At 40.0% G+C, this 17,168-nt stretch overlaps 1 protein-coding gene across 2 annotated transcripts in view; it reads left to right on the top strand.

The window, feature by feature from the left end:
- Window positions 1–9,038, top strand: part of ntng1a (netrin g1a) — a 113,341-nt gene extending 104,303 nt beyond the window's left edge. Inside the window, exons 6-7 of one of the 2 annotated variants that reach the window (XM_085361950.1) lie at window positions 598–732; window positions 8,782–9,038. In XM_085361950.1, coding sequence (XP_085218076.1) covers window positions 598–732; window positions 8,782–9,038 — 392 coding nt within the window. The remainder of the gene's footprint in view (window positions 1–597; window positions 733–8,781) is intronic. The other variant, XM_085361951.1, reaches the window with a different exon arrangement.
- The last annotated feature ends 8,130 nt before the right edge of the window (window positions 9,039–17,168 follow it).

Below are 17,168 nucleotides of genomic sequence, written 5' to 3'. Positions count from 1 at the left end.
TAAAAATTAGAGGGAATTAAAGAACATATTACTACAATGCCCATTTCAATGTACTCTCTCATTCCTCTGGAACATTCAGTCTTTATCTTTGTTTCATATCATTATCCATCTCTACCTTCTCATCACATTTCCTGTCTTCTCTTGCCATCTTTTGCTACCTCTACCTGTTTGAATGACTCAGATTTTGGAAGAGCATGTTCAGATAGGCTCACTTTGTCCATCTAAAAAGAAAAAATCAAAGCTACTGATAGTGCTTTGCATATCTGCTCATTGCACGCTGTGTTCTTTAAAACAGCCAAATTAATGCTATATTAATTACAAGTATGTTGTAATGAATAGAAAATGTTCATGTATCTAGAGCCAGCTTCATTCTCACTCATTCTGTCTCCATTACAGTTGAAATGGTAGCATTTTTCCCTGTATGAGTCTTTAAATCTATTCCCATTCTTTTACCAGTTATAATAATCAAGCACCTTCTTAAGCTAGAGCTCGAGGACCGCAGACCACGCTGTGAAAATCCTAGACTTGTGCTGGGAAGTCAAAGCACTACCCTTTTTTTCTCCAGCCTGTGTGTGTATGTGTGTTTTGTTTTTCCAGAATGTAATTGTAATCCCTATGGCTCAGTCAATGATCGCTGTAATGGCACAGGATTTTGTATATGTAAGGAGGGCACTACAGGGCCTAAGTGTCAGGAGTGTCTGCCCGGCTATTTGTGGGACAATGGCTGCAAATGTAAGTAGAACCGTAACCCTCCCCGTGCAGCTCCTGACTGTTCTCCCCCTCAGCTGTGTCTTTCTCTTCTATTCTCTCTCTGATGTCTTTTCTCTCTGCGTGATTCCTGAAGCTTTGGCTGGAAGAAAAAGAAACAAAAAAAAAACACTGCACACGTGCAAGACTGCCCAGCTGCCTTGACAAACACAGAGCTAACACATAACACCACCTAACCCGATATATACGAAGCCATTCCTTTCATAGCCTGTACCTGCATTTCACACTCGCTGTGGCTGCATTACCAGCGTCGAATCAGCAGGCGCCGTTTATGGCTCAAATAGAGAGAAAGCAGTGGAATGACGGGATGCATGCTGCTCGGTAACTCAGTTATTCAAGCGTGTCGCACACCAGCAACACAACAGCTGAGTCAATATTGACTGCTTGACAGGCTGCCTGTGATCTGTTTGAGTAGCCATCACCCCTTCACAGTCCACAACAGGACAATGTCATCCAACATCAACATTTTCTTTTAAAGGGGAATGCAGGTCGTTTTGAGTTCCAGCCCATTTATTACTGTCTACACTTTATATTTCCCCTGCTCATTTTGCAGTGCATGCCCTATGTATTTTTTTTTTTTCAAATGTCACCAATTTTTCATAGTTTCCTTCAAGTCAAATCTCAGTGACAAACCTGCAAGAGGTAGACAAAATAGAGTAAACACTTCAGGATGATGGATTTTAACTCTCTGACAAAGAACTTTAAAGACTGAAAACATCATTGCTAACACTGTTTATGCTCCAGGCACGCATTACTAGGCCTCTTTGGATCTATCTGACTAGTCGAGCGCTGGTTTAAAAAGGCTCGCGTCAATTTTTTTTGTCAGAACAGGTGATAATTGCTTCTAATTGGCGCTCACCCACCGCGACCCATCTTTGTATCAAGTTACCTCAGATTAATAGGCCTTTTCAACACGACAGTGACATCTATTTGCCCGCCTCCTGCAGCTCAACATTAATCTCTGTCCCGACTAACAAAGGCGTCCTAAACGAGGCACTTCAATAGAGTACGAGGACGTGATTTTGAGATTAAACAGCGACTCCACACTTTTATTACATCCTACAGAAAAGCCAAAAAAAGGGAAAATTTTAATTTAAAGAATTAATTTTTGGTAGTGTAATTTATTCTAGCTTTCTTTTTTAGACAAGTTTGATCGCTAGATATTAATTCTGTGAATTACATTGCCACTGTTTGCTTCAGGTTTCAACATCATTCTCGTGTATCCGAAATATTTGGACTAGGATTGGCTGATGTCTGAGTTTTACTGACTGGAGAGAAAAATATAAGAAACTATAGTTTCACTATTTTAGAAAGTTTAAGTGTCAATCTCTGAATATATATCATTCTAAAACATTAAAGTGCAGGGGAAAAAAACATTTATGACCTGAAGCTGATTCCTGTGCTTCTTCATGTGGATATTAAGTGATCATCAGCATAAGTAGAGTGTAATCTCGTGTTATCAATTAGTGAATTTATTGGGAAACACCCAATAAATAAACAGTGTAAACTTTGTGAAAAAACAAAAGAAGGTATATCATTGTGAACATGTTTAAAACACATGGCTTAATATTCACATTACAACAACAGTTACCTCAAGGTGCTTCATATTGTAAAGTAAAGACCCTACAATATTGTTAGAGTAACTGAAACAGCACAGAGAAAAATCGATTCCATATAAGGAAAAGTATCACTTTTTTCACAACAGCAAACTCAACATGCAAGGCAGGCAATGTGCGCTCAGTATGTTCTGTTTTATCTGTGGTGCTGTGGACGGAGATGAGATTGGTTAAAGTAAAGGGCTTCACCGAAGGAGCCACTTACAGCACTCGTCACGACTTTCTGAGATGCACTAAGTTTCACGATTTCATTATGCGAACTGTATCAATACAACACGAGCAGATAGAAGCGTTTCCCATTGAGTATACAGCGAATTAGCGACACCCCCGCTGCTTATACTGTGTTTGTTAGCATCCAACTTAAGAAAACGAATGCTTTAAAGTCTGCTGCATTGTGATTTAAATTCAGTGTAAAATGAGTCACTTGCTTTTTTTAGTAGTTCTCGACACAGAAAGACATTCATTAAAATTCGCTGTTTTTTGTGACTGTACTAATATATTCTGTGTGTACAGCGCAAAGGCACTGTCAGCATGAAAAAATCTGCTTCAAACAAAAGGTGAGAGACAGGCGTCCTAGCATGACCTGCAACGTGAGGCGCACAACCCGAACCTAATGATGTACCGAGAACGCTGAGTGGTACAAAAGCAGAAAAAAGCAATTAACGTGAAAATGTTTAAAACGGCGAAAGAATGTTTTTCGTAGAGAGGCGGCGCCAAGGTAAACAGATGGGAAGCCACACACAGCGGGAGTGAGCACGGAGCAGATCAGTTTGTATTTGTCAGATGAAGCAGTGATCAGAAAATCCACAAACATTACTGTTTGAAGTGTTTGTATGCTCTCAAAACTTCAAACTCTATATCCAAGAGGTCTGAGTAATACTTCACTTAAAAAGCTGCTAAAGTTAAAGATCCGCTCCAGACACGATGAAAGGTATAATACTGGGATTTGCATAGTAATGTGGGTCTGAAAAGAAGTTCAATTACATCTACACCTTCTCCCTGATTAAAATAGTAACACAAAAAAATCCAGAATGTCTTAACATGTAAATATTTTTTGGTCTTTAAGATTTAACTACTTGGTATAAAATTTCTCCTACATCACTCAAACAACAGCTCAGAGACATTCTCATCACATGAATTTGAAGACAGTCTCCGAAAAGGTCAAATATCTCAATGTTTTCAGCACAAACATACTTTGATTGCTTTAATATCTTTTGCCTACAAATAAAAGGCAAAGAGGTTCCTTTGTATTGAGGTTGTAATTTAATGCTTGTGCACTGACTTTTCTACATTGATCAAAGTATTGGTGGCATTTCAAAGAATGCAACATCCAAAGAAGGGGGATCTTTTAGCTGTAAATGTCATAGAGGCTGTATTAGTATGCTCATATCGAGAAAAAGAATAGCATAGTATTGCTATATTCCTGACTACAGATTTTTTCCCCTAGAGATTGATTTTTCTTCTTCATCTTCTTCTTTTTTGGGTTGTTTGTTTTGTTTGTTTGTTTGTTTGTTTGTTTGTTTGTTTGTTTGTTTGTTTGTTTGTTTGGTCACTGAAAAAAATTCCAGGCTCTGCTGCTCTGGCAGTAACACAAATGTGAAGTTTTTCACTGGAGTTTGATTCATCGCCCCAACAACAAATGAGCCACAAAAGCACCCATAGCAGTGCTTTCACTTCACAAAATGTCCTCTAAAGTAGGAAAGAGAACGAGAAACCCCCAGAATAATGTCAGTCCAAAACCACTGAGTGATTCTATGGCTGAAATGGGAAAACTCGACCTTCTTCTGCATCCCCGCTGCTGCTGCAGGAGTTCTGTGCGTTGACGAGACGCTGTCTGCATGCAGAGCGGGGAAAAAAATGCAATTAAAACTTAAATCTCTCGTCAAACACATCACTTTCCCAGACAGGCGCACCTAGTTCAGCGGCCCCTTCTCTAAATATTATCACTCATATCAAAAGCAAACACAACAAATCTTGTCTTTTACTGCCTGTGCCGGCTCTGTTTATGTGCAGTAATGCAAAATGGTTAATGTGAGAAAATGAAATCAGATAAAGGTGCGGGACAAGAAGTTCCTACTTCTGCTGTGTTTTCAATCTTACAACACTGAACGTGATCGTTCTTGTTTGTCATTATTTTTTTTATATCTTGATGATTTTATTGATCTTTTTTCCTTTTTTTGTTTTTTTTTAAGTCATCACTATCTGTTTGTCTTTATAGTCCCTTCAGCTGATGAATCACTCTGCTTCCAGGGAATAGCCATGACCTAAAATTTCCTTTAGAATGAACTAAAATTTCCTTTGAACAGAAAGATTTTTAAAATTATTTTAATGGGATTATTCTGAAAATAAGAAAAAAAACACTTAGCAACCACCAGTCACTATGGAGAAATTTGTGGTTGCTGGAGGTTGGTGGTAGTTGCTGTAAAAAACCCCATTCAGGCAGGCCTCCCCCTCTGTACCCAGCTGGTTGCTAGGCAACAATATGTATTTGTCAGCCTGTTGGTGAGGGAGGTTGCTGGCTGTCGCAAATCAGTCACAAAGAGGTATACAGTGCTGCACTTCTATATGATATTTTCAGTTTTGGATTCAATTTTTCAATCACAACAACAGTCGCCTCAAAGCGCTTTATATTGTAAGGTAGAATCTACAATAATGCATCCAGAGAAAAAAACAACAATCCAATCACATGACCCCCTATGAGCAAGCACTTTGGCGACAGTGGGAAGGAAAAACTCCCTTTTAACAGGAAGAAACCTCCAGAAGAACCAGGCTCAGGAAGGGGTGGGGCCATCTGCCGCAACCGGTTGGGGTGAGAGAAGGAAGACATGAGACAGGATAAAGACAAGCTGTGGAAGAGAGCCAGAGATTAATAACAAGTACAATTCAATGCAGAGAGGTCTATTAACACATGAGTGAGAAAGGTGTCTGCAAACACTTGCCAGCTTCTTGCTAAGCAGTCTTTCTGCTGTCCTCCTTTCCATTCACCCCCAGCTGGCAGCTGCAGATGACTTCCCATCCTTGAGCCTGGGAATGTTTCCTTCCCACTGTCACCTTGCTCATGGGCGATCATCTGATTTTGGGGGCTTTCTCTATATGGTGATAGGGTCTTTTCCTTACAATATAAAGCACCTTGAGGTAACTGCTGTTGTGATTTGAAGCTATAAAAATACAACTGAATTACACTGAATTGAAACAGTGAAATCAGAGACTGTTTGTCTTAGTAAGTAAACGCTGTATGTTTTCAAACATGTTGATTGGAGCAGGGATACACATTTTTCCAATGGGGGTCACTGACTAGTCTAAAGTCCAGTGTGACTGAAGCCTAACCTATCAACAACCAATCAAATTGCTGAAAATGTAGTTTTTACCTCAAATTTAGACAAATTAATCGAATCTCACCTTCAAAATGTTCCAAGCTTTAATCAACAAGTTAGGAAGTGGTTGTCTGTAAGTATGGATTACTTTCCTGAACATAGACTAAATCCGACGTTGCTTATATCAAATAGCAAGTCTGATTTGGCCTTAAAGATGTGCCTTTTTAAAGACGTGATCATATCTTATCAGACTAGGATAGTTTGAGATTTTTAGTCCAAAAAAGTGGGCATTCACAACCGTGTCCGACGTCTTTTTTCCAATTATTTTTCTAATCAATTTAGAGCACATTCTGAATAAAAGCCAGTCTGAATATTCTTAGAAATTCACGTTATCATTCTATTGTGACAGCAAGGAAGGATAAGATAGACGAGACGAAAGGTTATTGTCTAATTAAAGGAGTCTCTCCTGTGTACTGATCATATCAAGGCCTCATGATTCTTTAATTAATACATTTGATCGCTCTTCCTTGTCATCTCGAGGAGACAATCTAATTACCAAGTTTAGCCGCTGCCTCATCACAGAGAGCAATCAAAGTGAACAAAGGCTTTCCATAGAGTCTGTTTTGCAGTCTCATATTGACTCATTACTGTAGTTTCTCCTGAGTGGTTGAGGTGGTCATGCAATTGATATGTCAGATGAAAAAAACAAAACAGGGGGAACAAAGATAGAGTTCAGATGTCTTATTTGGATGTAGTTGTGCATGGTAATTGGTGAGCTGTGGCCTGGAGCAAAACTTACTGAGCCAAACAGCAGCTCTCTTCTCTCCCACGAAACACAAATAGGATTCGCACAGTCAATGTTTCTTAACAAGGCTCCCATCAAAGCTCTATTTGGCTATTCCTGTGAGACAGCATGCATCCAATCCTGATTATTAGGAGAGAGGTCTTATATTTGTTTGTGATATTTATGTCCCATAGAGTTCATAGATTGCTCACCGCATTGTTTTCCACTCCTATAAAGGACTGAAATGGGCAGAAGTGGCCCCTGTGTTTATCAGTCTCTGTTGGTTTATTAGTTTGTGCAGCGCAGCTTTGTTTGCCTCCAGCTTGTTTGACAGCTTGCCTCCGCTGGGAATAGAGTGGCCTCGGTGTCCCAGCTCTAAATATACACCAATTTTCACCTGACGTTCAGTTTGTCTAAAGTCAGTGGTGTTTGGGGAAAGCCTCGCAGGCTTTGAGGAAAGTGTGGATTTCTGTGCTGTAACGTAGCTGATTTGATGGGGCTTGAATAAGGTTTTGGTATTAAACAAATAGACGCGTCTTTTTAGATGCTGAAAAAATGTCCTGAAATCTGAAATTTGGTGTTATTTAAAGATTAGAGGCTGTAAAGTTAAACTGATGGGGAATATATGAAATGTTTCAGAGTCATTTAAGTAATAATGATGAAAAAAGACTGTGAAATTAATTTCGAGTGGCATTATACTCTTTAAGAGGTGATTAAAAGATAAAGCCAGTGTTCACCACCTTTTAATTACATGTGTATATATTCATTAGAGTTTAATAGCACTTGTATAGCGCCTAAGATTAATCTCAGCCTCTGTGTACAGTACATCTTTACCACAGCTCGAAGCAACAACATTACACAACATTTTCGCTGTCTTACAAACGTGTTTTGTTCAAATTTTACATCACATTTAATTATTTTCCTATATAAAATAGTCAATTTCATTTAATACTTTAATTTAATTTTATAATTTTACTAGATTTAATTATTAGATATGACATATAATCTATATTTCATGCATTTTACAATCCAAAATGTGCCAAATGTTGAAGCAATACTTGAACATGTTGGAAAATATGCTTATTTGGTTTCTTGAGTTTATTAAGAGATCTAAGCCTCTGCACATTAAATAGATCAAAACCAGGCTGTGCCAGCTAATCTGAATGTGCTCAAAGGTTTCAAAGACAAAGAGCATTGCCCACCAGCACCCATGAAACTTACTTATTAAGGGGTGATGTTACAACTTAAAATTATTATGCATTTCAGTTGTTATAGAAGCCATTTCCCTAAAACTACACGCTTTGCCAGTGTGGGGTCATGTAGTGTCAGGATTTGGTACATGCAAATGTAGATGGAGGCCATTGTGAGAGATGTTTAGTGTCTGAGTGGCCATAGTGGAAGAAATCTGACTCTTTTGCTTGAGTCGACCCACAATTCATTAAGGGAAGTTATGTTGCCCTACTTCATTTAGTACGCAGTTAGCTTAAAAACTATTTGGTTGCACAGATTGTCAGTAGTTTCTCTTATGCAAAGACTTGAGGGGATGTTGATGAGTTAGTGATTAATTCAGCAGTGTACTGATTGTAAATTCTGTTAGGTTGCTTTTAGACTTGTTTTTGTTGTCAAGAACAGTGATGAGTTTTAGCCGTGCAGTAGCCACCAGCACAGCAGCTAGCATGGTTCTCAAAATGCTTAATACGGCAGCGTTCCCGTATAAAACAAGAACTTAAATGTGGGTTAGATATGTGAGGCTATAAAGACCAAGCCCCTCATGAGGAATGCAGTTTCATATAGGTACACTGTTGTAGATCATGCTAGCTACATGGAAGATTAATGGTTTTAGGCTACCGAATCTAACTACATTTACTTTACTGTAATTTAATGGCAGCATGTGTTGGTGTATAGATTATGGGCAAATAACCACCCATGAAATTATAGACTACACAATTAGGACAGTATAACCCAATTCCCAGTCTTTGGGCTAAGCCTTGTCTCCATATTTACTGTACTGTAACTATCAAGACCATAAATAAGCATATTTTCAAATTTAAGATTTCATAGACATCAAAAATGGAATAAAATGTGGCAACGCTTTACTTGAAGAACACTTTTTGTCAGTCTTTGATTCCATAATTGGCCATCTTTAAAGCTTCTGCTGTGATGTTTGATAATGGGAGCTAATGAGAAGAGAATCTCCTTCATGCACCAGAACACACTTCAAGTAAAGTGTCACCCAAACACGTGTTTGTGTGTTAAATTCTCACACGTCTTTCCTGTCTTTACATTGCTTCCACCGCAGCCCGGGTGTGTGACAACGAACTCCTGCGCTGCCAAAATGGTGGGACGTGTATCAGCAACGTCCGCTGCAGCTGTCCAACGGGCTATACGGGTTTGCTGTGTGAGAAGCGCCGCTGCGAGTCAGAGCTGGGAGGCTGTGGGGGCCCAGATTCAGGCCAGGCTCACCTGACACCTCCATCCACCTCCAGGCTGCTGCTGCTCCTGCTGCTAGGCTCGGTTCTGCTGAGAGGGGTCTCCTGCCGGCCCGCTGTGCTCTAAAGTGACCCATTACCTGGTGGGAGTCGCACACTTCCCACCTTCTCCACCTTAACCCAAGCTCATCCCCCTCCCCTTTCAGATAATCAACAACCATTTAAAAAAGAACAACCATGAGCTTTCTGGACTGTAATGTTCTGAGCTTCTCCGCCTCCAGACTCAATGGACACTCGCACTGACAATAAAGGGAATGTGCCAGTCAAATGAGTGCAGAAGCTTTTCATTTAATTTCAAAGAATATATAGAAATAATTAAAAAGAAAAACTATACTTCTAAAAAAAAATACAGATATTATTAGAAATATGAGTAACTGAGGGTTTGCCTAACAAAAGTAAAATGAGCAGAGAATGGTGAGTCCCACCCCGACCCCTACCCTACCTCTCTCCCTCCCCCCAAAAGCCATACCAGGTACAGTACACGAGCCCCCTTCGATTTTGAGAGGAGATAACTAAAGATGACAGACTCGTTCACTTCTTCTCATATTGCCACGGCAACAACAGCTGCGACCAATCAGCTCTCGCACAAGCCGACGGTGGCCGCCGACCCCTTTGGGATGCTTCTGTGCGTTGTTAATGTTGGCTGGACTGATGCCGAAGAAAAAAAAAACAAACAACAACAACAAAAAAAAGCAAACTTGTCCCCGCTGAATGGCAAAGACTGGCCTCAGAAACAAACCCGTTACACTTCAGCGTGATAACAAACAGAAAGAGGTGAAAAACCCCAGGACGCATTCTTTGCTGTCAGTGCATTGTGGATAGAAGGAAATCTGTCCGGACTGCCACATTGTGACACAAAATCTTGCCCACGTTGATCCCTCTCTGTCTCTATCTTTCTGTCTCTCCTTCGAGCTCGGCCTCATCCTCTCGTTCATCCCCCTCCCTTCCCTCCGATCCTAGTTCCACCCCCAGACGCCGCCACTGACCTGTGCTTTCGTGAACGTTACTCTGTAAAACCCTTGTTGGTTGAAAGATTCTTTTGTCCAATGTTAGTGATGCACATGTAAGAATCCCCCGTCCCATCCCTCGTCCCCCTTTCCTCTCTTCCGAAAAGATACTCCAGTGAAGCTGTCTGATTCTTTTTCTATCTTAGAGCCACCACTCTCCCTACTGTCATGGTCAGGGGATAGTATTCACCTGAGCAGACGAGAAGTGCATAGAAAACCATCAGTGTATTTGCAAGTTCTTTTCTCGACAGATCAAACAAAACAACAAAAAAACAACAAAAAAAGAGAGTCATGTAGTCCTTTTGTATCTTTGCCGAACTGTGATTGAAAAAAAGGCAACCTGTATCTATTTAAGTCATTCAAATGCAGAAGCAGTTGGGTTGTTTTTTCTCTCTCTTTCTCTTTTATTTTCACTTCCTTTTTCACCTTTTCTGTTTATTACTTTTCGTTGTGCAGTTGATTTTCCTTTGTATTGGCAACGTGCTGGCATCAAAGAATATCAGTTTACATATACAGTATTAATAAAGTGTAATAAAATCCCACCAAAGGACATTATAAATGTTTTGTTCTTGCTTTAACACTTGAGAATTTAAATGAATAAAAGGTTAAAAAATTAAGCCCGTGTTGATCTTTTGTTCATGCTAAGAAAGAAAAGATGCGATCGCTGTTTTTTTCCACATCATAAGAGCATCGCTGCAGAAATCATCCATTCAAATTTAGTAGCTGTTTGGAAATTGAAATAATGACAATTAACCACATTGTAGAAATATCGGCAAACAAACACAACAATTTTAGCTTTAATGACTTTATCAAAGTGACAAATGGAATATGCAAGTTTTCTTATTTTTTCGCTATAAATGATGTCTGTATATATTAAAAAGAAGGTCTTTAGAAAACACAATTTCTATTATAGCTGGAAAAATCATACTGAGACTACATTAACATTTCAATAAAATGCAGTAAAGTCATTTCAGTCCAGACTGCAAGAGAGCACAGCCTGCATAGAATAACTGTATAATAATCTGCACAGAGACATGTTTGTGTGGATGTGTACATATAGCATACATAGTAATATTGTGTAGTTCTGCTTTTTCACAAAAGCAGCTGTTCGATTAGAACCTATTCATGCACAAATGCCTTATAATCCAAAAAGATATCATGACAATAGATCATGCCTTTCACTTAAAGCTTTCATGTACTTTATAATGGCTGCTTTTATAATCCATGCATTCACAGTCTCGCACTAATCTGCCTTTTTGTAATATACAAATAAAGTCAAACTTAACCACTAGAAATATGTGTTTATGATGTCCATGAATGCATTCCCATCTTAATTAGAACTGCACACGCAGTATAAAGGGGCACGCAGCTTCTGTTACTTCTTAAAATTGCTGACACTTCAAATAAATTAATATGCGATACGTGAAGCGAAAGCCCCAAAGAGGCAAACCTGACAAAATGATAGCATAAAAGTCTGTGTATCAGCTTTTGCGATATTTCCGTGCTATTTATCTTGAATTCAATCTGGTAAAGATTTGTTTCAGTGGGCATGCATTGTCGGAGGCACCAAATTAAATATTTACAACTATCGATGTGTCCCGGAGAGCCTGTGTTCAAAGTTTATATAGTGGGTCTTGTCAGACACTCGACAGTTCATCCATAACCTAAAATATTCAAGCCATTGCTCCAGCTTTTTTTTTTTTTTTGCTTTCCTTTTCTTTTCCAAGTTTAACTCAAAGGGAGGAAAAGAACTTAGGGCCACTGATTGTTCTGCTAATGCATCAATAACAAAAACAACAGATACTTGCTTCCTGGCAAGTTGGCTCGTATATGCCCGATTAATTGATTCCGATTTTGCTCACAGCCACCAACTCACATCCAAATCCCAAGAATAAATTCCATTCACAACCTTTTATTCTGCGAAACGTGGTTTTATCTAGTGAAATGAAAAAGTGAAGCCTTTTATGCCTTTTTTAACTTTTACGTTCGGGTGCTGGGATTTCTTTGTGAAAATATAATAAAAAAGACACTATTTAAGCTGTGATATTTTACTTTTCCAAAGCATGAATTTTTAAAAACACTGAGCTCCTTCCAGACACAGACAAATCTAGCTCAGTTTAACACATTAGAGACAATGACGCTACCATAAAATACGCTATAGATGGCACAATATGTGACAATGAGGAAGACCATTTTAGGGAAATCTGAAAAACTGAAATAAGGCCATATGGACAATTAAAACTAATACAACTTTCCTAAAACACTTTTGTGACTCCAGGGATGCCCTGATGAATTCAGTCAAAGTCACTTGTTTGTCAAGGTCTCCTACAGCGGCCCTAATTTTAACCATGTGTTCAGCCCAGGTGTCAATGCACCATGCTGCGTGGAGAATTAAAATAGAGTTGATGTCGTTTGGGGAGAGGACTTCATCCTAGATATCTCACCTCCAGCAGCTGTTGCCTGACCCAACCATGAAGCATCGCCGAAATACCTCGAAGCGAGCCATCTACCGCCACTGGATTATCTCTCCCTGTAACGTGCTTTGTGGAAACGACTGGTAAAACGTGTTTAAAGGGGCCACAGGTGTGTTATTTTTTTTATTTCTGCCCTGTAGCAAAAACAGCGTGGAATTTATCTATGGGGAATCTGTGACTCAGCGAAGGCATTTCAGCTGCAACAGCAATAGATGTCTTTGAAAGTGCTGTAATTAGGTAGAATTCTCCTGTCATATAACATCCACTGGTGTCACTCACAGGCCACCGACGCTCAGAGGGGACGAGCCTTTTTGTCACATTTTCGAAGATAAAAAGGTGAGTGTCAAATCAAAACTTCAAGGACTTTTCAAGGTGTCTCGGTGCAACAAGGCAGACTCAAAGAAATCAGATATTCTTCAGTGCCTTAGTCTCTGATCTCAACCCAGTAAAGTAAAACCAAATGCAGAGAGAGCCCCACACAAGCAGCACCTGAAGGTAGAAGTAAAGCCCAGGCCGAGCATCTCAATAGCTAACTAACAAAAGATTTTAATGTATTAAAAACGATTTATATATATATTTGAAATTACAGAAAGTGTGTCCAAGTACCTTTGATCCTCTGAAAAAAATGTATTTTCAGAAAACTTGAACTCTGACTTCTGGCCTTGCAGTCAATGTCACAGACTTTTAAACTAATCTGAGATTTTGGTATCAACTTGAAAATCCTAGGTGACTTCATCCTCAAGTTATTGCATTCACACGATTTTCAGAAAACCTGACTTCTGACCTCTGACCTTGACCTTGAGGTGTAAATCACAAAGCTTCAAACTCATCCGAGAGTTTTAGTAAACACCACACCGTTGCATTGATTACATCATAATATATATCAGTTTGAAAATCAAATCCTATGTTGTCTTTTCTTTAAAACCTCTGAAAATTGTCCAGATAATTATGCATTTAACTGTATTTCCTGTACAACCATACTACTCCTTTTAAAACAATACAGCAAACATTATAAATTTACTGGTTCTTAAACAGCACTTTTCTACACTACTGGAGCACTCAATGCGCTTTATACAACATGTCTGATTCACCCATGCACTTTTTTATCTAACATTTGCACATATTCACCCTCCATTGGATGCATCGGGGAGCAACTTGGGGGTTCCTTTGGCATGCAACTGGAGTAACGAAGAATCAAACTGCCAGCCTCCAAATTAGCAGATAACCCGCTTGTCCTCCCGAGCTGCAGCAAGCCATAGCTTGTAGCTTTGAACATCCATTCATAAAGTAGCATGTGGCCAGAAAAAAATGCTGTTTTCCTTTGGATTTTGGCCCAATTCTTCAGGAAAATGCATTAAATCCTAAAAGCTTTGCAATGTTTTAAAGCTAGTTGTTAACTTCTCTGCTGTTTGGAGTTGGATAAGCAGTACAGCCTACAGTCAGTTTTTAGAAATGCAAAGCTGCAAACTGCAGAGCAGTAAGACTGAACAAAACCAAAGCTGAAGGCCGAGCCAAGATAATGAGCAAAAAGTGTTGCTCAGGTCTGAGAACCTTGTATTCATTCATATTTAGACAATAATCATAGAGACTACTGCACTGTGCATGTTTCTCTAGCTAGCAGACTTCTAACAGTAAAAGAAAAAACACTGCATCGTGACATTGTTTAAGATAAAAGAATAGTACCTGCAGGCATCAACAGAAACATCACACATGTCAAACTGGTTTCTTTTCAGTGTATTTTAGCATCAGTGTCTGTACTTCAAATGTTCATTGACTGATGCTTGGAGGGCGGGTGAACACAAGCCTAAGTACACTCACATTAGGTCGGGCTGAAAAGAATTTACTTTGCCCCAGCACTATTATTCCCGCTATGGTTGTGATGTGTTTGTTTGCGCGATGATCAATGCACTTATCGAACCGCACGCAGCACTTATTGATCAGTGTTTCTTTTTTCTACAGTGTGGGTGCTGAGTGGCCGCTGCTTTTTTTCCATTGCCCGGTTTTCTCCACAGTGAGACCATTAATGGATACTAAGCTGCTACTCAGCTGGAGGCCTTTGCAGAACGGGACTGAAAGTCTTCCATACCCATATTTTCCTTTAGAAATAATTCTTTTGAACAACTGAAAACTTTTTTTTCTTTGTCCCACATCTTTTTTTTTAATTTATTTCTGAATCACACTGGCATTAGCAGGGTAATCTCACTGCTTGGCTGACTAATGAATACTTTCAAGGCTCCATTTTTCAAAGCTACAGATGCCTTTGGAGGCCAGGGCACCTGAGAGTTTCCACGGTGATGTTACCACAGCAATATGTCTCCCTTCTGGTGATTAAGTGTTACACATCTAGGATTTTTAATAGCTGCAGTGTATTAGTGTTGTGTCCATTTTTTTCTTCGGGGAAATGTTTTACTGTCATAATTCCATTCAATTCAATTTTATTGATATATCACCAAATCATAACGAGAGTTGTCTCGACGTGCTTTATATTGCAAGCTGAAGACCCAGATACAAACAGGCAAAACCCCAACAGTCAACTTACCCCTTTGAGCAAGCGCCTTGGTGACAGTGAAGGAAAAACTCCCTTTTAACAGGAAAAACCTCTGACCAAACCAAGCTTAGGAAGTGGAAGCCATCTGCCACAACCAGTTGGGGGAAGACAGGTCAAAGACACACTGTGGAAGAGTGCCAGAGATTGAGGAACGACACATTCAGTGATATTTTTGAACCAGTGCAACCAGCAGTACCAAAAGCCTGGTTTTGAATTAGTATAGTCTTAGTATCTGTGGTATTGTGCTTTACTGATTTTTATCCCTTGCTACAATAGGAACACAACTAAGTCACTTTGCACTTCTAAAAAAGAAAGTTATTCACTTCATTGTCTTGTGAATTATATGCAGTCAGTCCACTCAGTTAATTTAGTTTGGGCCCCTCATTGTGAAAGGGACACAGCACATGTTACACAAAGTCACTGAGAAGTGAGATTGCGACTTGCAGTGAGAATTTTGCATGGAGAAAAGCCATCGGGGTTGGAACTTTTTATTTTTTCATACTTTTTCCCACAACTTTAAAATTCTTGACACCCCTGATGTGTTTTCGCGGGGAAGTGTTTGAAATGTAAAGAGTGAATTCCCATTGTGGCTCAACACAGTTGATGGATGTCAAATACGGCTCTAATGGCAGGGAGAGTCTGGAGTGAAGGGGAAGTGACACAAGCCACCATCACATGGTTAGAGCAGGTTTGATGTTGCAGTGACAGGCTTCTTCTGCACTGTGAATGGTTGCACCTGGAAATGGAAACCACAGCCAGATATAGCTTGGGATTCCATGAATGGAATTCCAATACACCTAAGGAATAATCGTCTGTATGTACCCGGATCTGCCGGAAATGCCTCGCTAATGTTATGGGTGCATATACAAATATCAGAGGGTGCGTTGGTGGTTCTTTGTGTCCGGGGATGGGCGTCCAGGTGCACACCGGCTCACTCCTTGGCGGCTGCTTATCGGGGCCTGGAGCCTGGGGCTCGCTCGGGCCACTTCGGAGGTGGGGTGCCCCCGGCCTCTCGGCCTGGGGCTCGGTCACTCAGGCACAGCTGGCTGCCGGCGGAGCTCACGGGCGCGTCACTGCAACTCCCCTTGGCTTCTGCTCCGCGGCTGCTGAGTGAGCCCTCATCTGGGACTCTCCTCAGCTCTTTCTGGGACAGTGGCGCAGCTGCCCCTCTGTTGGTCTTCCTTGGTCTCTTGTGTTCTGGGGGCCTCTGGATGTCTGGAGTTTTGATCTCCTCCATACCTGCTTCATGCCCTGGAGGACGGGGCTGTGGCCCCCCCACACCCTCTAGCAGATCATTACATGAAGGAACCTTTTAAAAAAACAAGCGCGTCCATGCTCACAGGTGTACACACGGGTGATCACACCCACAAACTACACCCTTTTTGGCTCCTACCTCAAAGCACACTGTGTTCTGTTGATCTTATGTGCTGCACAATAATGTTTAATATTTAGTATTTACTGTCATATTCCCATATATCATTGTGATGCTGTTTATTCTATTACTCTTGTTCTCTTCTGCTTGTTTTCTTTTTTCTTTCTCAGCAGGTGATCCAGGTGATTGATATATGCATTTTTTATTTCTTTTTTTTTTCTGCTCATTCTGTTGGTTTTTGTCTTTTGCCCCTCTCCCCCGTCCCTCTTCTCAGCTGTTTCTCTTTCCCTCTTTCTTTCTCCCCTTCTTTCCCCCAGTCAAGTCTGTCCCGTATTCAGTAAGTGAAAATAAAATAAACAATAAAAGGTGAATCAAATGGACCATTACGGCAAGGCTGGGATGGTCAATTTGGTAAAGTAAATCCGTTGGGCATCTTTCTTTGCCTTTAGACAACAATTCTGATGGCAAAAGAGCCAAACGGGACAGGCAAAAAAAAAAAAAAAAAAAAAAAAAATCAGAGGGCAACACAGAATGCCTGGGGCTCATTTTAAATGAATATTAATGAAGACTGGAGTATTATGGTAAATGCGGTTCAATTTCTAGAAACCAATAATTCTAAAGTACACGTACACATTATGATGAGAGGAGACACAAAAATCCAAATCACAGTAATGTGTAATTTTTTCTGCATATTAGTTGTACATTAAAAAAGACACAAGAAGGACTTTATTTTACGCACACTGAGGCTGTTTATGTCATTTCGGCACCTTGGGCATGAATGGAAATAAAGGTAGAG

This window comes from Diplotaxodon limnothrissa, linkage group LG9, assembly GCF_057381915.1.
Source record: "Diplotaxodon limnothrissa isolate DT_005_m linkage group LG9, D_limnothrissa_male_GT1.1, whole genome shotgun sequence".
NCBI lineage: Eukaryota > Metazoa > Chordata > Actinopteri > Cichliformes > Cichlidae > Diplotaxodon > Diplotaxodon limnothrissa.
The sequence above is the reverse complement of the archived record's forward strand: the minus strand, read 5'-3'. Positions and strand labels throughout refer to the sequence as shown.